Raw genomic sequence first — 18,867 nt, forward strand, 5'->3', positions numbered from 1 at the left:
ATATATTAAAAACTTTTTAAACACATGGGATTCAAAATGTCATCACGCTAGAGGTCAGGATCCTATGAACAAACTTCTAATTAGCATCTACTGTAACTCTGGTTTCCATAGCCTGGCATAGTTTTTTTACTTTAAAATTCCAAATTCCAAAGGTGGAATTACTTCTTTTAAAACCGTTATACTTTCAAGTGTTGTGAAACTGATAAAATTAATAATACGATTATTAATAATAAGATCATTCGATTTTTTAATAAGTATAAAGTTTTAAGTAGTCATAGGTGGATCCGGTCTTACGAGCTGTAACGAGAATCATGACTGTTCCTCACCTGGAATTAAGAGAAGCGTCAGAACGTCGATTAGACTATTTGTACATTAGAGGCGCCTTTATACCCTACATATAGGCTACATTGTCTTTGAAAAGAAATGATAATTTTTAAAAATAACAAAATGAGAAGGATGATACTTCATGTTGCAGTACATTCTGTTTGACGTTACCAGTTGTTACAGCGTTTAAATTGTTCAGAAATTAGAAAACCGAGTTTATGCCAAGTACGGGCTCCATACTGTAGTTAAATAATTAAAAATAATTACAACGTGCTTAAAAATTAAAAAAAAACAATCATGTGTACTACTCCGGTGTTTACCATTTTCTGTTATTACTGGGGATTTTTTTTTTTGTTGCTTTTCTCATAAGTTAAATTGAATGAGATTTTTGCCCACTGTTGGAAAAGGGATTGATCGCTGGCAGTCATATCGTGTCAAAATTATTGTATTTGGTCAGTTCATGAAGTGTATGTACATCCATAATTAATATTTACGGTTCTTAATGTCCAAAAAATAACATGAGGATTGTTCTTGAAACACTTTGTATTCCAAAAAGTTTCCAATTTTTTTTTTTTAAGGTTGTGAAAGTCATTTTAGGTGCTGTGGCCAGTCTTAACATTTCCAACAGAAACGGTTTGCCTTTTATGTTCACACCTTTTATAATCCCGCCACCTGCTGGACGATATAGAACAGTTAACTTAAGTACTTGTTTCAGTTCCTGTCCTACTTACCGCGAAGTTCTCTTCTCGTGTTAAACGCACTGGTTACACTGTCAGTTTTGAAATTCTACAACAATCCTGAAAAAAGTGGTTAGCGCAAGAATTACATAGAAAATGTGTAACCTTTAAGGAAACTTGGGAGCTTGCAGCAGAGGTTTTTTTGGAAAATGTAATGTCATTGTATTTACAGTTATTTTGAGCTTCAGGGAACGTTTGAAGCAATACTGGTGATACTGTATATTTCTAAACAAAACAAATCTCATGTGAATTTGTCTCAGTTAATCCATTACTTTTAAAACCCAAGAGTTGTTCTTTTTCCCTAGTGGTGATGAAATGGGCCCGCCGTACAGTGGTCGAGTGCCGGTGGAGGTTTGCAGGATTACCTTGAAAAGGCAGTTATCACTGGCTAATCCAACCTGCCAAGGTCCTTCCTATGGATAATTAGTGTTGCAATGACTCATCTTCCAATCCAATCCCAGCCCTTCCTCACTCCAGCAGAACTGTTCCCTGCTATAGCTCCAGGTCAGACTCGTGCCGCACATGTCTTTTCCTCCTGGGAATCTTGACAAGAAATGGGAAGCCAAGGGTCACATTTCCCTTATTAGACCTCTGTCAAATGAAAGGTCAGCAATTATACTTCTTATAGGCTGCTCTTACATCTGTGGGGCTCCTGGACTGTGGAATAACTACTCTGAAGGTGGAGACAGTTCTCCTATCAGTGTTGTGGAAGAACAGGCTCTCAGTGCTGCTGTCACAAGAAGTAGAGAGTTATCGTCAGCACATCCTGGCTTTTGTAAATCACCCCATTAGTTATCTGGCAGTGTAAATACATGTACGAGGCATTTCAAAGCACATTAAGAGATATGTTTGTTTATGTTCGGCTAAAATCAACTTTACTGGATATAATGCTTGCGTTCGTTGAGTAGAAGTGCTACTGCTCCTTCATTTTCTTTTTAATGCGTTTATGTTTTCCATTCATCATAAAAACTGTTTTAAAAGGGCCTGCGGCCTATCCCAACGGGGAGTAAATGCCATCACATTACAACAGGTGAAAGCGGCCCTACCTGTATGACATGCAGCACATCTACAAACAGAGTTGCAATAAGTAGCAAATGCCTAAAAAGATATAAGCAAGGTTATTATCGCCAATGGAAAAATAACATAATTAGTTGGCATACTAGAGCAGAATAAAGGTTTCAAACGAGAGATGGTCATTGGGCCAATGTAGCCCATTTGATAGTTAGCAGTTAATTAATCCCAGGATATCATCCGGCTATTTCATGAAAGAAGCCAGAGTTTTAGCTTTAAGAATACGGCTGGCCGTCTTGTTCTGTACTCCTACAACCCTTTGGGTAATAAAGTGCCTCCTGTACTCAGGTTTAAATGCAGTTCCACATAGTTTCCACTGTGTCGTCTGGTGCTTCTTTCCCTGTTTATTCTGAATAAGAGTACTGGGTTGTCTTTGTCAGTGCCTTTGAAAATTTTGAACCACGTGGCCCTTTGTAGAGGAAACATGGCTCTTTGTTGCAACCTATCAGTGTAGGACATTCTCTTCAGCCCCAGAAAACATCTGGTTGCTCTTCTCTGGACAGATTCTGGATCTGAAATATATTTTTCATTAAACAGTAAACAAAAATGTATACAATATTCTAAGTGAGATAGCACAAGTGCACTGTACGATTGTTTACATAACAGCCCTGAATTTAAACTCTCTGCCTTTAACTACAAATCTTAATTTTTTGTTAACTTTTTTCTTTCTTTCCCCCCTTGTTTAGAATATGTAAATGATGTATCTATATAAACACCTGTTTTTTTCATAATAGTCTCTTTAAGCTCAACACTTCCCATATTGTATTCATAGGTTATGCTTTTGCTACCTACTGTATATGTAGTACTTTGTACACAGTCTACATTAAAAGTAATCAGCGAGGTGTTTAAACAGTTTTGAATTTTAGTTAACTCTTATTGCATTACAGCTGGTGTGTGGTGAGCGTTCTGGCGCACTACAGTGTGGCTGCAGTAGCATCATCCAGGTGGGGCTGCACACTGGTAGTGGTGGAGGGGAGTCCCCATTACCTGTAAAGCACTTTGAGTGGAGTGTCCAGAAAAGCTCTATATAAGTGTAAGCAATTAATTAATTAATAATTCATTTGCAGTTTATAATGAACATCCAGTCCTCCATTTTTGGTATTGTCCGCAATCTTAACTAGTTTACTGAATATATTAAAATCTAGTTCATTAATTTAAACTAGGAAGAATGGTGGTCTTAATGCAGATCCCTGTGGTACTCCACTAATTACACCACACTCTGAGCATTTACCTTTTTTCTCATAACTTTTATTTTAATTGACCTTGCAATCCATTATACTTGTTTTCTTTCATTGATTTTTTTTTTAATTGTTCTATAAAGGACTTTCTTCTCCATACATTGGTCCATTGTTGAACCTCATTGTTGAACTGTGAGGGATCCTATTGTTCAACTCACTCTTCTGATAAATCAGTTCTCTGCTTCAAACAGTATCTGCTTATTCTGTCACCATCCAATCTCCATGGATTCCATATCTTTAGCATTTCATTTCTCTTAAACTGTCTTTCATTCCTTCAAATTCTGATTTCCTGAAATAGGAAAAGTTTGATTTGAACTCATTCTGTACAGTTTCAAAGAGTACTTCAAAGCACACAATTTTATGATCATAGTTCCCTAATTGTTCTCTCACCTCTCATTTCAAGCTATGGGACAACAATGAGCACATTTATTCTCCATTAATGAATATTGCTGGCTGACCTTAGGACAGCAGAAACAATGACAGAGTAGGTTACATGACAGTGATAACTATAACATTGGCAGTATTACTTTTAATTTAAAAAACATGCACATTGCAAATTGATATTATGGTGACTTATTGCTTCATTATTACTGTTAAAGTATACTTTAAAAATCCCCTTACAACTTGGCACACTTCAGCAGCAGAATGTGGGTTGCTTTGTAATCATTTTTCCAAAAGTGGCACGGAAAAGGGGTTTTCCTTGTTTGAACTGCTCATGATCTCTTGGCACGTTAGACATGCAGGTACTGGAAGGGAATTCTTGACAGCTTTTGAGTAAACAAATCACTTAACTGGGAAAACTAAGAGGTCTTTGTTTTATTCCTCTTAATGATTTTGATAATTAAGAGCAATTAAAAGTCATCTGAAATTTTGCTCTTTTTTTCAATGAGTCATAATGGCTAACCAGAAAATACATTTGAAAAGCATAAATTGTAACCACAATACAGGGTGTAATGTGATTAGTCACATTCTTCAACACTAAATAGTTTTCTAATAAAAGATAGCCATTTAGCAACCCTAACCTGCATCTGTCATGAAGACCAGTGTGTATTAGATGTAATTTCCTCACACTTCATTTTTGGCACACACAAAACAGAATGTCAGGACACAGAGTTAAAGGACAAGTATTTAAATCAAGGGATGTTTTGTTAAAATTGTACATCAGTAAAAACCCATTAGAACACATTAGGATTTATGTATTCTGTTCAGCAGAACATTAGAATTAATATTTTGCTTTGGAAACAGTTCCAAGATAAGCAACCAGACACATTCCTGGGCTTAAAGGAAGGCCTACAATGACAGGCTAAAAGGACCAAATCTTTTCAATCTTTTACAGAGGAAACTTTCAGGGGACCAGAAGAAGAGTTGTGCACTTCTTCAGAGCCAAGGGTGAAACACAAACCAGTGGACACAAGTGCATACTACAGAGTTCTCTAAAGCTGAGAACAAGAGGCCCTGCTTAGCACAAAGGATTGTGGGAGTCTGAGAGTTTTAGTGTCAAACTTTGCATCCACAGTGACTCTCTTACTGTCTGTCCACTGCCATACAGAGTATAGAAGTGGAAACCCTCTATCGTATATGTGAAGCACTTTGGGATACTTTAAGATTAGTGTCACGAAGCCTTTCAGGACCCTGTGCAGACAGCACAATCCGGAGGGGAGTGAACAGACACGGGGAGGAGATGAGGAACTGGACTGGTAGACGAACAGGGGGGGCATGACGAAGGTGCTCAGGGGGGGCATGGTCCAGGCAAACAAGTCTTGACAAGGGGGTAACGGGACCAGACGCTCCCAGCCCAGGACCCAGATGGTCAGGACGCCGTGGTGAAGCCGATGCTGTCAAGCCCCTCCTGGACTCGCTGGTAGGCGGGCTTCCTGGCGTCCATCTTCCAAAGCTGAGCCCAGATTGGCAGGAATGTCTGGCTCTTATAGGACGGGGGCAGGAACCGGAGACAGGTGCGGGAGATCAGGTCAACGAGGAAGGGCTGGAGCGTCCTTAAGAGGAGGGGTTTACGATGTTATTATCTGATCAAGTGTAATTCTAAATAAACAGGTAGGTTTTGATTTCACAATGGATAGCATAATGAGTTTAGGATTCAGTCATTTGGGCCATGAGGTTATGACACCATAATCTAAGCCTCCTGCACAATTCCATCTGTCTGCACCTGGTTTGTTTTGTACCATTATAGTACCAACTGCTCCAGGGGCGCTGTACAATGGCTGACCCTGCGCTCTGACCCCAAGCTTCTCTCTCTGTCTGTGTGTCTGTGTCTCATGGAGAGCAAGCTGGGGTATGTGAAAAGACGAATTCCTAATACAAGAAATTGTATATGGCTAATAAAGTGATCTTATCACATTTCCACTGAGGTATAGTTATCATAGCTCTCTTCAGCACATTAGAGAAGTCGGGGCTTATTTGTTTCTAATAAATCTAAGCCATTGTACTATCTAGTGTCTCAGATCATAATCGTACCATTCAAAATCCAAGACAGTACTCAAAGAAACATTAGTAGTACCTTTACATGTATCCATTTGGAGTGGGTGAATTTATTTTCATAAGTCGTAGACTGGAATGTATTCCATCAAAGTAGCAGGATCAAGCAGTCTCCATATCTGTCTTCTTTAAATCTTCACAGGCAAGCTAGATTTCTTTCTTTGTTTTGATTTCTTTCTTTCACCTTAATCATCTTAAATGCACTCTTGGCAATGACTTGCAAATCATCATCTAAAATTTTAACTGAAAAAGAACATAACTTAGTATTGCATATGCAGCGTGTTTAAACACAGATAACAATAAGTCAGAGTACAGTGAAAAGTGTTTATCTAAACTGCCTTAAAAAAATTTAAAATACAATATAAACAGTTTCTCATGTTTCTACATATCTTAACTCAAGCTCATCATTTTATTTCTTAGTAAGAGACAGTATAGAGCCTAACTGCAAATCCCTGTTTATTAACAACATCAACAATTTTGAACATTTAATAGATAGTAGCTGTTTATCTTCATTCAACAACACCTGGTGTAAAAAGATCCTTAAGACTAGGAAAAGATTAGGCTAGTAAAGGCTAGTTAGGCTAGTAAAATATATATGTGTATGTCTGTATTAACTAATCAAATGTATTAATCTATTTGATATTGGCATTCTGAAAAACAAACAATATGTTCAGTTGAATTTTAAGTTAGAATAAGTGTTTGGTGTGCAGTTAGAGTAGGGCAAAACTCTCCTTAGATCGGGGCTAAAGTTAAGGTTTATCTTGAGGTTTCAAAACTGGAGGTAATGTTAAGAGGTGTTTAGGTTTGTGTAAGACTTTTGTTTTCCGCTGCAGTTGGAATAGAGTAAAGCTTGGGATAGGAACATAAGAAAGGTTAAAAACTTGAAAGGAATGCTATCATTTTTGATAACATAACTGGGTATTTTGTTTGAGGTTCTGACAATCCTTGTTGTACAGTAAACTGGGGGCACAAGTGGAAACTACTGTATGTGTAACTGCATTTAAAACTGAGAACAGGAGTCACTTCTTTACCCAGATGTTTGAGGGATTATGGAACAAGCTACTCAGCCATATTCTTGAAGCAGGCAACCTGGGTTCTTTCTAGAAACAGCTGAACAACGTCCTTCGGCCAATTCATGAACTAGATGGGCTGAGTGGCCTCTCATTTGTAACCTTTCTCATGGTCTTAAAAAGGGTAACCTGTTCTCAGATTTAAGCATTTCCATTATTTACAGAAAAACGTTATCGCCTCTTAAAAAAGAAATCATTCAAATTCACTAGAAAAAAAAGTAAAAATGCAAACAGAAAGAAAATCTGTACGGTGATCTAGGCAAGTGCAATCACTGTGTGTTTGCATGTTAGAACAGAAATTACGGTTCGTGCAAAGTTAAACTTGAGATACTGTTTGTGATATGTTTTATCCATTCTGTTCTTAGCTATGGATCATTATTGTCCAGACTGAAAAATGATTGACACTAGTCGATAGGTATGTTTATAGTATATTGCTATACCATTTTCTGCGTTTGCCTGAATCGGATACTATGTTTTCAAAGGAATTTGAAAGTTGTATACAATCGTAATAAAACAATTAAGCTTGTATTTAGGTCATTTACCACTCCACATATCTTCCCAATTATGTAAAACCTTGTGAAACCCCACATTTTGCATCATTTAAACCTGCGTCTTGCGTTATGGGGGGGACTGGTACGAGAGCATATTACATCACTTAAAATACAGTTTACAAATATGTTGTGTGATCAGTTTCATGAAAATGCAATAGTTAACGTAATCCGGATGGAAAAGTTCCTTTAATAAGTTTGTCCTTTCTGAGACACTGTAGCAGAAAATACATTATCGGTTGAGGAAGAAAGACAAACACGCACAAACGGAAGTTGAATGTAACATATAGCTGTATTTAGTGTGTAGCAGGGGTTTACAGTAGTGCCGTTGTTGTAATGGATTCCAGTTTATCCCAGCTAACTGTGGACTGTCTGATTTGCATTTTTTCCTATCTGGATGAAGATGACCTGCTCAGAGCTTCAGTAGTCAGTAAGGTAAAGAAAACAATATAAATGAAATCCAGTGGTATTAGCCATTCTGTGTCACCACGAAATGTTTTGAGTGTTGTAAAGATGTTTACCACCTACTAAAACTAAAATGTCAGTATGCCTTTGCTTTCTTACAGAAAATGTCACAGTCTCTCCCTGCTCTGTCAAACTTTTTAAAGCCCGGAGTTTTCACTTCACTGCAATATAAATGCACATGCTGTGTAAAACGTAAAGTAGTTCATGTTTAAGGAGTCGGAGCGTTTCTTGTAAATAATGAAAAATCGTCGTGTCGTCTGGTGTCATCCCAAAATATACGATCTCTGCCTATTTGAGAGCAGATATCAGTATAACCGGGCTAAATAAGCACATTCTTTAATTGTATTAAGGATTCAATTAAGCACTTAGGTAAATGAGAGTTGGAATGAAAACAGGAAGAGATCCTTCAGGCCAAGAACCCGGAACCGCAGATCCAAACGTTATAGTCATGTGTCCAAATGAACAATAGTTTCCTGTCCTTCCCCTTATATCTTTATAGTTTGTCTTTTTACATGTGCCAATATCACTCATTAATCCTTGCTTTTCTAAAACTTTGGGTTAATATTTAATGTCCATTAGAAACCTTTCTGAGGCTGGCGCAACTGGGTATTGTATTGCAGTGTTAATTTTACGTGTATTCCAACGCCTTGAGCAAACACAATTTAAGGCAGATTTCCGATTATTTCTTACTAAACAGTTAACCGTTTCTCAGTCCTTCCCACAATACTTACTTTTTTTCCTTTCCGCAGAGTCCTCATTGGTTACATTACAGGTACAGTATCACACCATGATGAGAAATCTCATGAATAATATTCAGAAATCGCAGGAGAGTGAATACCCATTACGAATTCCATTCAACGTGTAGTATATTCAAAATAAATTTAAAAAAAACATAAATCAATTGGCCTGTGATAAAAAACTTAACTGGAACAAAAACGAAAGGAGACGTTCCTCCAGGACCAGGACTGAGAACCACAATTATAGTATTATAGACAATTTTGTGAGAGAATTTCGTAGTTTGAATATATATATATAATCGGAGGTCTCCCACATGTAAATTCATAGCTTTATGGTAAACATCTAAATGACAACCTGTTAACTGAAATCCAGGAAAGGTTTTGAAACAGCCCGAAACGGATTTATTTATTATTTAATTTTATATAGTTTGAAATACATTGTTGTATTTAGCTTCTTTGAAGCTGATTAACTAAACACTATTTTCAGTATGAAAATGTTCATTAAAAATGTACCATCAGTATTTTGTATATACAGGTATACTGAACATACAGTATATGTGTATAATGCTGCACTCTATTTCAGGAGTTAAAAGGTGAAAAAAAATTAAATGTCCATGTATGTTTTTTGCCTGTAAGGCAAGAAAGTAAAAAAATTGAGATCCAAGGCTTGAAAAGAGGTTTACAATAACATTTATCTTTTTTTTTTCTTCAGTTTTGGAATGAAGCTGCAGATACACCCTGGCTATGGAGGTGAGGTTGTGTGGAACTCGTACATAATTAACTTTTTGTATATGTTTTTGTGTTAGTTTTAGCTGCACCAAACTGTGTGTAGTATAGCGGTGCCAAAATATGCAGAACAAGACTAGAAAAACTCCCAAGCATACTGGGGCTGCAGGTACTGAGGTCTTGAGGACGCCGGTGTGGAGATTTTATAGATATTTTACAGTTAAACACTCTTGATTTTCCCAATAAATATATGTCTGCAACATTTCATTTTTATTACTAAAAGAAAAAATAATCACATACAGAGTATACAGAATAATAATAAAAATGACATTGTAGTTATGGACTGTGAGCAGTGGGGATTTCCTAATGTTTGTCCCAACACCATTGCATCTATGAGGAGAGAGAGTTCTCTATTAAATCTAATACAGATCTTTCTCATCCACAGAACTGGTGAACCGTTTTATTTGACTGATTCCATTCTTGTCCACAAGAGGGCAGACTATAAACACGATTCGTAAAATTTGACTATTAACTGCATTTCAGTGATTTCCTGCTTGATACAGGTTTCAGATTTCCCACCTTGATATTTTTTTTGTTTGCAGCACGCATCTCAAGGGATTGTTTCTTTTCTGTGAATGTATTTGTGGTTAAGGTTATCCTGAATGTCAGAAAACCGTAAACATTTTAAGCATTTCAAGTATTTTTCATTGTTTCCAAGAATGCATTTCTAAGAAGCATGCCGTTGGTTTTGTTACACCAACATTGTGAACTTTCAGCAGGGTTTCAAAGCATTTCAACTCTTTCCTGTACAGGCAGATGTGCCTTCGTCGCTGGAGTTTCTGCAATCTCTCTCGGCTCCCTGCTGGAATGCAGACATGGAAGAATTATTACCTGCGCCGCTCGAAGCTAGAGGAAAAGATGGAAATGGGACGAGCATCAGCAGATTATACCTGCAAAACCTTACGAGGACACACTGGTATGTGCTGTACTTTTCAGTCCTGCCATTAGAAGAGCACGTTAATCATAAAATCATCATAAACGTGCTGTTTTGAGTCATACATTTTTCTTTTAAAGATCAAATATTTTTAGGTATTTTTATTTAATACTGAGGGCAGCATAATGGTAAGAATTGCTGTTTCACAGCGCTGGGGCCCTGGGTTCAATTCCTGGAGTACTGTCTGTGTGGAGTTTGTATGTTCCCCTCATGTTTGTAGAGGTTCTCTCACATAGTCCAAAGACATGTTGGTAGGTTAATTGGCTTCTGGGCCGTGGAGTGAGTGTGTGCATGTCTGTGTCTGTGTGTGCTGTGTGATGGACTGGTGTCCCACGCAGGGTGTATCCTGCCTTGTGCCAGTTGCTTGCTGGGATAGCCTGAATTGGATCAAGTAGTTAGAAAATGGATGGCTGGATTCTATTCAATACTTATTTGTCCATTTCATTCTAATAGTTGTGTACCCTGTGTTGCTGTTTAAATATTTGAGGCCGTTGTTCTGTATCTCCCTGTGGCTAACAGTGTAGAAGTGCCTTTCTCTCAACCCCTCACCCCCTTGTTTTTGAAGGTGCTATAGTTGATATGGCCTACCTCGTAGGAAACAGCAGTCTTTCCGAGTCGTGGAATTCCATGTCCATTGTCTGCAGTGCATCCACCGATGGAACAGTCCGCGCTTGGAATGTTCAAGAGGTGTGCTCTGTTCTTGTCCAGATCTCTATCTCACACTGTATGCCAGTACGAAAGTATCTGGGAAAAAAAGCAATCCCATTAGGTGCTAGAAAAACCACAATGTACAGGAGGGTAATATTACCATTTGTACATCAGAACCTGAGGCACGTAATGGTATATTTAACATGGGGCTGCAGTTTGTGAAACATGGCTGTGAATATCTGTAGTGTGCATCTTGATTTTATTTTTTGACAACTAGTATGGTATTTCCTGTTGGGTAAATATGTATCCCATTATTATTTTTCTACTGCATTCCAGGTCGGCTTTGCTTTTTTCTACTTTGTGAAGTTTTAGACTGAATCTACAGCGAATGCGTATTAACTCTTTGTTAAAGTAAATCTCTAACTGGAATCCAACTGCCTGTATAAGGAGCAGAGTAGTAGAGAAGTTCACTTAACATGGACGCAGTTCATTAAATGGCTATTTTATTCCTGCTCAGGGCAGCCAGTTGTGGTCGACGCCTGTGCAAGAACCCCTGAGAAAGATCATCGTTGACCAGCCGAGTGGCGTAGTGATCAGCGCCGACTGTCGTGGAACAATTAAAGCCTGGAAAGGCCTCACCGGAGAGGAACTAGCAGCATTCCCAGCCTCTTCCACTGCGTGCAGATTAATCAACTACAGCATCAAAGATCAGCCTTTTTTGACTGTAAGTATCTGTACGATACTGGAATTATTATTCTTACTCTAATAGAGTTATCAAGCTTTAAACAGTCAGCATAGGTTTCCCAGAAATGGCAAACAAGCCCCACATTTGAAAGACAGTAAAACAGCTCTTTTAGGAATAGTTAATCGTATGAAAATGTAGGAGTGCACTGAAGTACTGAGCACTTAAGGGGCTAAAGGAAGAGAGCAATCCTCTGGTTGTGCCGTTGCCAATCAAAGGCACAAATGCTATAAGACTGTCAGACCCCTGCCTCTCCTCCAGTCAGTGCTGAAGGCCTGCTGAAACGTGGCTCAAGGGCTGGGTGGGCTGGAGAAGCCTGTCTGCATTTCCCAGGGGGAGGTGAGACAGATGCCATTTCCAGCTGCATGAGACCCCCCCCCCACAAAAATGGGTGACTGTTTTTATGAGAGTAATTAATTTATATCCTAAAACTAAAGAAGAAAAAACAAAAGAAATCTCAGAAAACTCAGTTTTCTTATAACATTTGTATTAAAACACAAAGTACAGATATTCGACAGGATATACTGGATATGCTGGCTCTTAATGGTAATGTAGTAATAGTAGTTCAGGTGGATAGCTGCGTCAGCATGCGTAGGCTGCAAAGGAACAAGTAATAGGTTTATTCCATGCTGGAAAAAAAGAAGAAAGAAAACACAACGTTTCGGCCGTGGAGCCTTCTTCAGGTGTCACCTGAAGAAGGCACCTGAAGAAGGCTCCACGGCCGAAATGTTGTGTTTTCTTTCTTTTTTTCAGCATGGAATAAACCTATGACTTGTTCCTATGTAGTAGTAGTATGTGTATTCACATTTAAGGTAGTGCACTGAGTGGCCTGATTTGTTCATTTCTATCCTTCACCAGGCTGGTACAGCTGGAGGTTCTCTTTACACCTTAGCAAGTCCTACACTGTCACAGGTATCACATGTGGTTGCATTTGATACTTACAAAATCGATGTGTTGCTCGCATCGCCAGACAAGCAGTGGATTGTTGCTGCAACGCAGGACAACTATGACCTGAGTCCCAAGGTACTGTAAATAAAGAAAAATCCCTCTAAGAGGTGAATTTCATCAGTCTAAAGAGACTCACTGTCCCTTTAACAGCATGTTTCTGCTTCCTGTAGGTTTTTTCCTGTGAAAGTCTGAGTTGCGCATCTGAAGATGAGACTCCTGTATCTGAGGTGTTACCTGTCAGTGGATGCTTAGCAGCTTGCTTTTTTCCCTCAGAGGCAGCCAGAGTGCTCATACTCCACACTGACGGACTGCGGGCCACAACAACGGTCTCGATCTTTGATATCAAGTCAAAAAAAACAAAATACAAAACAGAGGTCGTAGGTAAAGGTCGCCCACTATTTTTTAATTATGCACAATTTTCAGTTTTCCCCTTTTCTTAAGTCAGTGTGGAATGGTTAATTGTTTTTAATCCTAGCTGCTGCAACTCAAGACTGAACAGCAGGAATTTAAGATTGCATCAATCGGTCCTGCAAGAAATAAGTTACCAATGTACAGTATCTATTTCCAGACATCAGGAGACGCATGTGTGCAGCTAGGCAAGGGTGTAACAGAGGTTCCCAACAGGGATTTGAACGCTCTGGTCCAGAGTTCAGAGCCCCATACTGCATGCTGCTGCCACTGAACCCAGAGAGTACTGACCTGCTGTCATAATACCTGGACAGTCTGGATTCGAACCCGTAAACTCCAGACTCCACCAATTCTTCTCCGTTCAAGTTGGATTAGTCCAGACATGCCATTCAGAAGCCCAGAGCGCATACCTGCTTATGAGCAAAAGCTCTTTACCCTCAAAAAGATATGTACAGCATGAAAAGAACAGTAATACTGTAGGAACAGATGATTGTGCTGCATTCTAACATACAACCAATTATGTCGACCCTCAAATAAGTTGGTTCTTTCCTAAAAGGCAACTGGAACCTTTGGAAAAAATGAAAGTATATGTAAATGTATCTATCACTTTACACAGAGTCCCACAAAAAATCCATGTTTCAAGCAGTGTTCGTAGTATTGCTGTTTGTCCCTAACCGAGTTTGTTTTTAAAAGCTGAGCTGGTGGGAACATTCCAGTTAGATGTGGGCAGATGGCACTCGGATATTCTTCTCGAAGGACGTGGGAGTGGCACAATTCTGACAGCCACGCAGAACCAGCTGAAGGTTTACAACCTCCAAGGTGCCATGCTTGCAAGTTTCGAGGACCACATGAAACCCATCTCCGCTATTTGTGCAGTGAGTACCTGGCACAGGTCCCGTCAAGTCTTATCACTGCATTGCATTAGTATAACAACGACCGCGAATCGTGAATTGTTTATTCTTGCAGGATTCTTTTCGTGTTGTCACCGCCTCTCATGACCTGTCCCTGCGAGTGTTAACTTGGAAAAAAGAGAAGGACAAAAACCTTTCCCTGGAAAGTCGGTACCACTTGTTAGGAGGATCACATATGTATTCCAGGTAGGTGTCATGCCTCCCAATTTTAAAGCACAGATTTTTTTTGGTAAATTTAACTAACCTCTAGTTACTCCTTAATAAGCAAAAGGCAACCTTTCCTTCTAAAACTGGTGCTCTATAGCAAATGCCTTTCAGCTGTCCAATTCATCAGACAAAGGGATAGGCTGTAAAAGCAGGTTTAGTACTGTTGGCACTTGTAGAAGATAATTTTTTATGACTTTGAATTATGTAGCAATGTGTGAATTACATATGAAGTGGGTGAGGGTAAAGAATTTAAGACAAACTGTATCCAAAAAGCTTCATTATCCAGTTACAGCTGAACAGCAATGCATATTATCCTTTTTTATGAGGCATGCCTGTTTATTTTTGCAGGGGCTTTACAAATGTGGCTTGTGATTATGCAAGCATCGTGGCTTCAGTGGCAGCTGTGAATGGAAAAGATGTTTTGAAAGCATACTCATTCAACGCTTAAAGTAAGCCACTTGCGTCTATGAGGACTGTGGAGGTTTATTTGCTGCTTGAACTCTGGTATATATTATAACTACAATGGGAATGCTGTTACCCAAGTAAGTACATAGTCATAATGCATCCTTAAAGCCTCAGTATTTCAGTTTAGGATCAATATAACAGTAATATCAAGTCCACAAGGTCTTGTGTGCATAATCAAATGCCTACGGTAAATGTTTACACCTAATTATTGTAACCAATGATCGTTAATGACTTATCTAGGAAACATCTCAGACTATGGCGCACTAAGGACATGTAGAGGGAGGTGAGGTGGAGGAAGATAAAATGAATAAGAAATCACAAATCAGCACACGCCAAAGATAAAATGAATTAAAAAATCGCAAAACTGTAAGCATGCTTAAGAATTTCTTACAATGAAACTGTTTTAAGAGCAAAAATTAAAATGGATGGGTTATTTTCAGAAACTGTACTTTGAATTCTCCTTCTTTTGTCTACAATTGTCACTGGACTGGATAAATTTTCTGAAAAGGAGTAACCTTTTTGATATTTTTTTTTACTGCTAGGTTGTGATCTGGTTTCAGAAATGGCTCTCATGCCAGTTTAGGGAAAGTGGGGGCTACGTGTACAGTAGGTGTCATTTGAGGTATGGACCATCGTCTTCCTTTCACATCCCTGTAGTCCAAAAAATATAGTTCACTAGGAATTACACACCCTGAGAATGAAGCATATTGAAAGGTTTATCGAGTGTTTTAGTCACAATACATTTGGCTAAGCCCGCCTGGCTGAGGGCTGAGCTCCTGGCCAGGGAACAAGGTGGCCCGGACCCCCATCCAGAGTGAGGAGTGACCAGGGGCAGCTGCAAGGGTGGAGAGGGGCGGAGGAAGGATGTAAAAGATGAATGCGAGGGAGAGAAGGGGAATATGTACAGTATTTATAATACTGTACTGTAATTTATGTGTACGTGAGGAAAGGATGTCAGAATTGATTTCACAGCTGAGGCTGACTGAACTTTGTTGTTGTCCTGCCTCCAGAAATGGCTTTATAAACGACATAAACATTAGATGGATGCAGCTCTCACTGCCAACAGTGGGGCAAGCCAAAAAACAGCAGGCCAGCTGCAGACACACCCAGCCTGGGCTGTACTGGACAGTTCTGGTATGGACAATGACAGGCACAGTCAGCCAAGAATAGCCTGCAGTCGCACCAGTGCTATCTCAACTGCAGAGCCCGGGCTTTGTTTGAACAGAGACCTATACCCCATGTGTTTTGAAAAATTATGGCTTCACCAAGTTCCTTAAACATTAAATTAGGACAGTATAAATCTTTGATTCTCCCTTCTAAAACCGGTCCTTTTTCATAGAGTACTTTATTAATATTATGCACTACCTTGTTAAAAAGACCCAGTTAGCTACTATTCAATAAAGAATACTCAAGTCAAGTTAATTGTATGAAATACATTTATTATTCTTTATTAATATACAAAATATGGAGCTATTTGTAACCCATTTACACTTGTCCTATTTTTAAAAATCACACTTCTTATTTTAATAATCCAGCCTCAAGGCTGAAACGCGAAACAAGGTCTTTCCATGACCTTCTGTGATTTAATTGTTTAAACAAAATGAAACATACATCTGTGAGATTGTTAGGATTCTGGCTCTGCAGAAAACACAGTAACTCTGACAACGCTTAATCTGTCTTTCTGTGACACATTAACTCCTGCACAGAATATGCCTTTAGAGAAGGGAATACTATAAAAGACAATACGACAATAGTTAATAGACATTCATCTGACCCCAGGCCTTCTCTGCCATTGTGTGGGATTTAAAAATAAAAATGAATTTATGATGAAAACATTTGGAGGTGATTTCTGATGTGCTATTTCTTTTTTGCATTGATATTGAAATGTCATTTTTCATCCTTTGTTTTGGAATGACTGTATCCAAATAGCATAAAAAATGTATTTTGTGTTTTGTTTTCTATGTTACTCATTAAAAAAATTAGCTTACATATGGATATGTATTTTTAAAAATTAGATAGCTGTAACCATGTAGCACTAAGAAAGGCAACAGGTTGTATAGTTACCTCCTGTGGGACAAGATTGCTGCCCTACAACTATGCAACCTGCTACTTCTACCTAGGAGCCCAGCTTTCCTCTCACTTTCACTGGCCAAGCTTTTGGTCTGTACACACTGCACCACATTCAGAACTGGAATATATCTGCACTACAAGTCAAGGTCAGTGCACTGTAGTAATTGCTATCCAGCCCTTGGACAAATGTACTTCCACTGCACATCACAATGTAAGCCATTAAGCCACTTAACTGCATTTCTCAGAACAGTGAGTTCTGTCCTGCTTTCAAATGGGTCCTGTTTTGCTTTTTTTACCTCCCTTCCCACAAAATGAGCAAATGTGCTAAGCATTTGGATTTGCCTGATTGAAATGGGAGGTTTTGTTTCTTTCCCCATATGCTCAGGATTTAAATTCGGAATGATTCTGAGTGCCACCGATGTACCCCACACATGGGAGATCAGTTCTGAAGACTGCCGAGTGCCCTCAAAGCTCACAATCTAGACACTCCTTCCAGCAGGCACTGATCACACACCCCCACCCCTTCCAAGGACACCTGACCACCAGCTCTGCTTGGACTCACTGCTGTGCTATCTGGGAAGTGGACATCAGATTTTGTTGGCTTGAATGGGATTTATTGATTCAAGTTGCCCCGCCATGCTGAGATGATGCCCAGATCACAAACCAATACAAATTTTAAACAAGGTCAAAGAAAACTATAAAATTGCTTAGCTCCAAATACACATTCTTACTCCAGACAACTTATTACAATATTAAAGCACAAAACAATTATTACAATATACTGTATAATGGATAATGCTGCTTTTCTGCTCTTCAGGGAAGGCAATAGATTGTATAGTTATCTTCCAAACAGGGCAAAATCACTACCCTACAACTATACAATCTACTACCTCACACTGCCAAGCAATTTCTGAATACATGTACTTCATTTCAAGGTAAAATCATTAGAATGGGTCCTCATCTATCCCCCTTGTATTAGTAACTGATTTCAAAATGGGTCAGAAAAACTTTCAGCACTATGGTGAGAGAACTAAGACAAATACAGCAAAATAATTGAATTACTTTATTCCACTGTGCATTAGTTTTAATATCTTTTTTAATAACTCTTAAAATAAAACTGTTTTGTGAATATAGTAGAATCCACATTAGTTAATTCTAATAGGCATTATTACTTGAGTTGGTGCTTTATGCAGAACTTTGAACAATTCATGCTGCTACACTGTTAGAATCTAATAAGATTTCTTGTTAAATTGGTATTTCTATCAACTATCCAGGCAGTCCACCTATGATAACGTGGATAAGGCTGGAAAATGTTCCCCTCTTAAAAAAGGCGATGCTGATGAAGACAAATCCTCATTTTTAAAAACGTCATAGGTAGAGATGATTCGGAGAATGTCACAGATGATTTTCTGCCACTTTAGGAAAGACAGTAGGTTGTATAGTTATCTCCCAGTGTGGGTGTGACCCTAAAACTATACAACCTACTACCTCATCCCACAGTGCGCACATCTTCTTTGTGCCTGGCAAGGCAAAAAGCAAACAGCGTAACAGATATATCATATTTACAGAGATGGCAAAAATTCTCCTTTGAAAATGTATCACAGAACCACTGAAACACGTGCCAAGAAAGTTATTTTAAGCCCGACACAGCCCTCACTGTGCGAATCCTATGAAAGTCTTCGTCTTCTGATCTTCTCCTGTTGTCCCCTCCCGTCTGGATGTGACATTGTGAGTCCTGCTGCCCTGGCAGTGGAGACTTGGGCTGGCAGGTCAGAGCCCACCAGCAGCTATAAAAGAGTTAACCTGGGAACACCTCGCAAGGCAGAGGAGCTGTGTCGGTGGCACCGCATCGACAAAAAGTTCGACCGTTCCGATCGAGACGCGAAGCGAAGCTAAACAAGTACTGCAGTCTCTGGCTGGTTAAACAAAATATTGTGCAGGAAGTCGACGAGGTATTCCCTGAGCTGGCTAGCAGGTCAAGAGGGCTGACATTGAAATAAATCGGCCTCTGTGCAGCAGATACTGGCAAAGAGCTCGCCATGGGTCCAGCACACTTCCTCACTGC

The 18,867-nt window shown here is 39.1% G+C and overlaps 1 protein-coding gene and 1 long non-coding RNA gene across 3 annotated transcripts; one reads left to right on the forward strand and one right to left on the reverse strand.

Moving 5' to 3' along the window:
• Positions 1–7,727: 7,727 nt before the first annotated feature.
• fbxw12 (F-box and WD repeat domain containing 12) lies at positions 7,728–16,721 on the forward strand. Of its 2 annotated transcripts, XR_016091082.1 has the most exons (11): positions 7,728–7,916; positions 9,396–9,433; positions 10,222–10,385; positions 10,969–11,090; positions 11,569–11,775; positions 12,652–12,816; positions 12,912–13,122; positions 13,843–14,024; positions 14,116–14,246; positions 14,616–14,809; positions 15,275–15,399. XR_016091082.1 is itself a non-coding variant. In XM_088916844.1 (10 exons), exons 1-10 carry the CDS (start codon positions 7,818–7,820, stop codon positions 14,713–14,715), a joined length of 1,419 nt encoding a protein of 472 aa, XP_088772970.1. In that variant the 5' UTR covers positions 7,728–7,817; the 3' UTR covers positions 14,716–16,721. The 2 variants fall into 2 exon arrangements, 1 of the variants encoding a protein (XP_088772970.1); XM_088916844.1 differs by having other exon boundaries at positions 14,616–16,721.
• Positions 9,665–11,147, reverse strand: LOC148835434 (uncharacterized). Its single transcript, XR_016091083.1, has 2 exons — positions 10,992–11,147; positions 9,665–10,315 (listed from the first exon to the last, which is right to left on the reverse strand). It is a non-coding gene; the product is annotated as an uncharacterized LOC148835434 (long non-coding RNA).
• Positions 16,722–18,867: the final 2,146 nt, after the last annotated feature.

Source organism: Atractosteus spatula, chromosome 5 (genome assembly GCF_055471065.1).
Source record: "Atractosteus spatula isolate fAtrSpa1 chromosome 5, fAtrSpa1.hap1, whole genome shotgun sequence".
Classification (NCBI taxonomy): domain Eukaryota; kingdom Metazoa; phylum Chordata; class Actinopteri; order Semionotiformes; family Lepisosteidae; genus Atractosteus; species Atractosteus spatula.

Coding starts and splice junctions, on each gene's coding strand:
- fbxw12 (XM_088916844.1), top strand. CDS start 7,818: ATGGATTCCAGTTTATCCCAGCTAACTGTGGACTGTCTGATTTGCATT. Junction 7,917..9,395: donor GAGCTTCAGTAGTCAGTAAG/GTAAAGAAAACA, acceptor TTTTTTCTTCAG/TTTTGGAATGAAGCTGCAGA. Junction 12,817..12,911: donor ACTATGACCTGAGTCCCAAG/GTACTGTAAATA, acceptor TGCTTCCTGTAG/GTTTTTTCCTGTGAAAGTCT.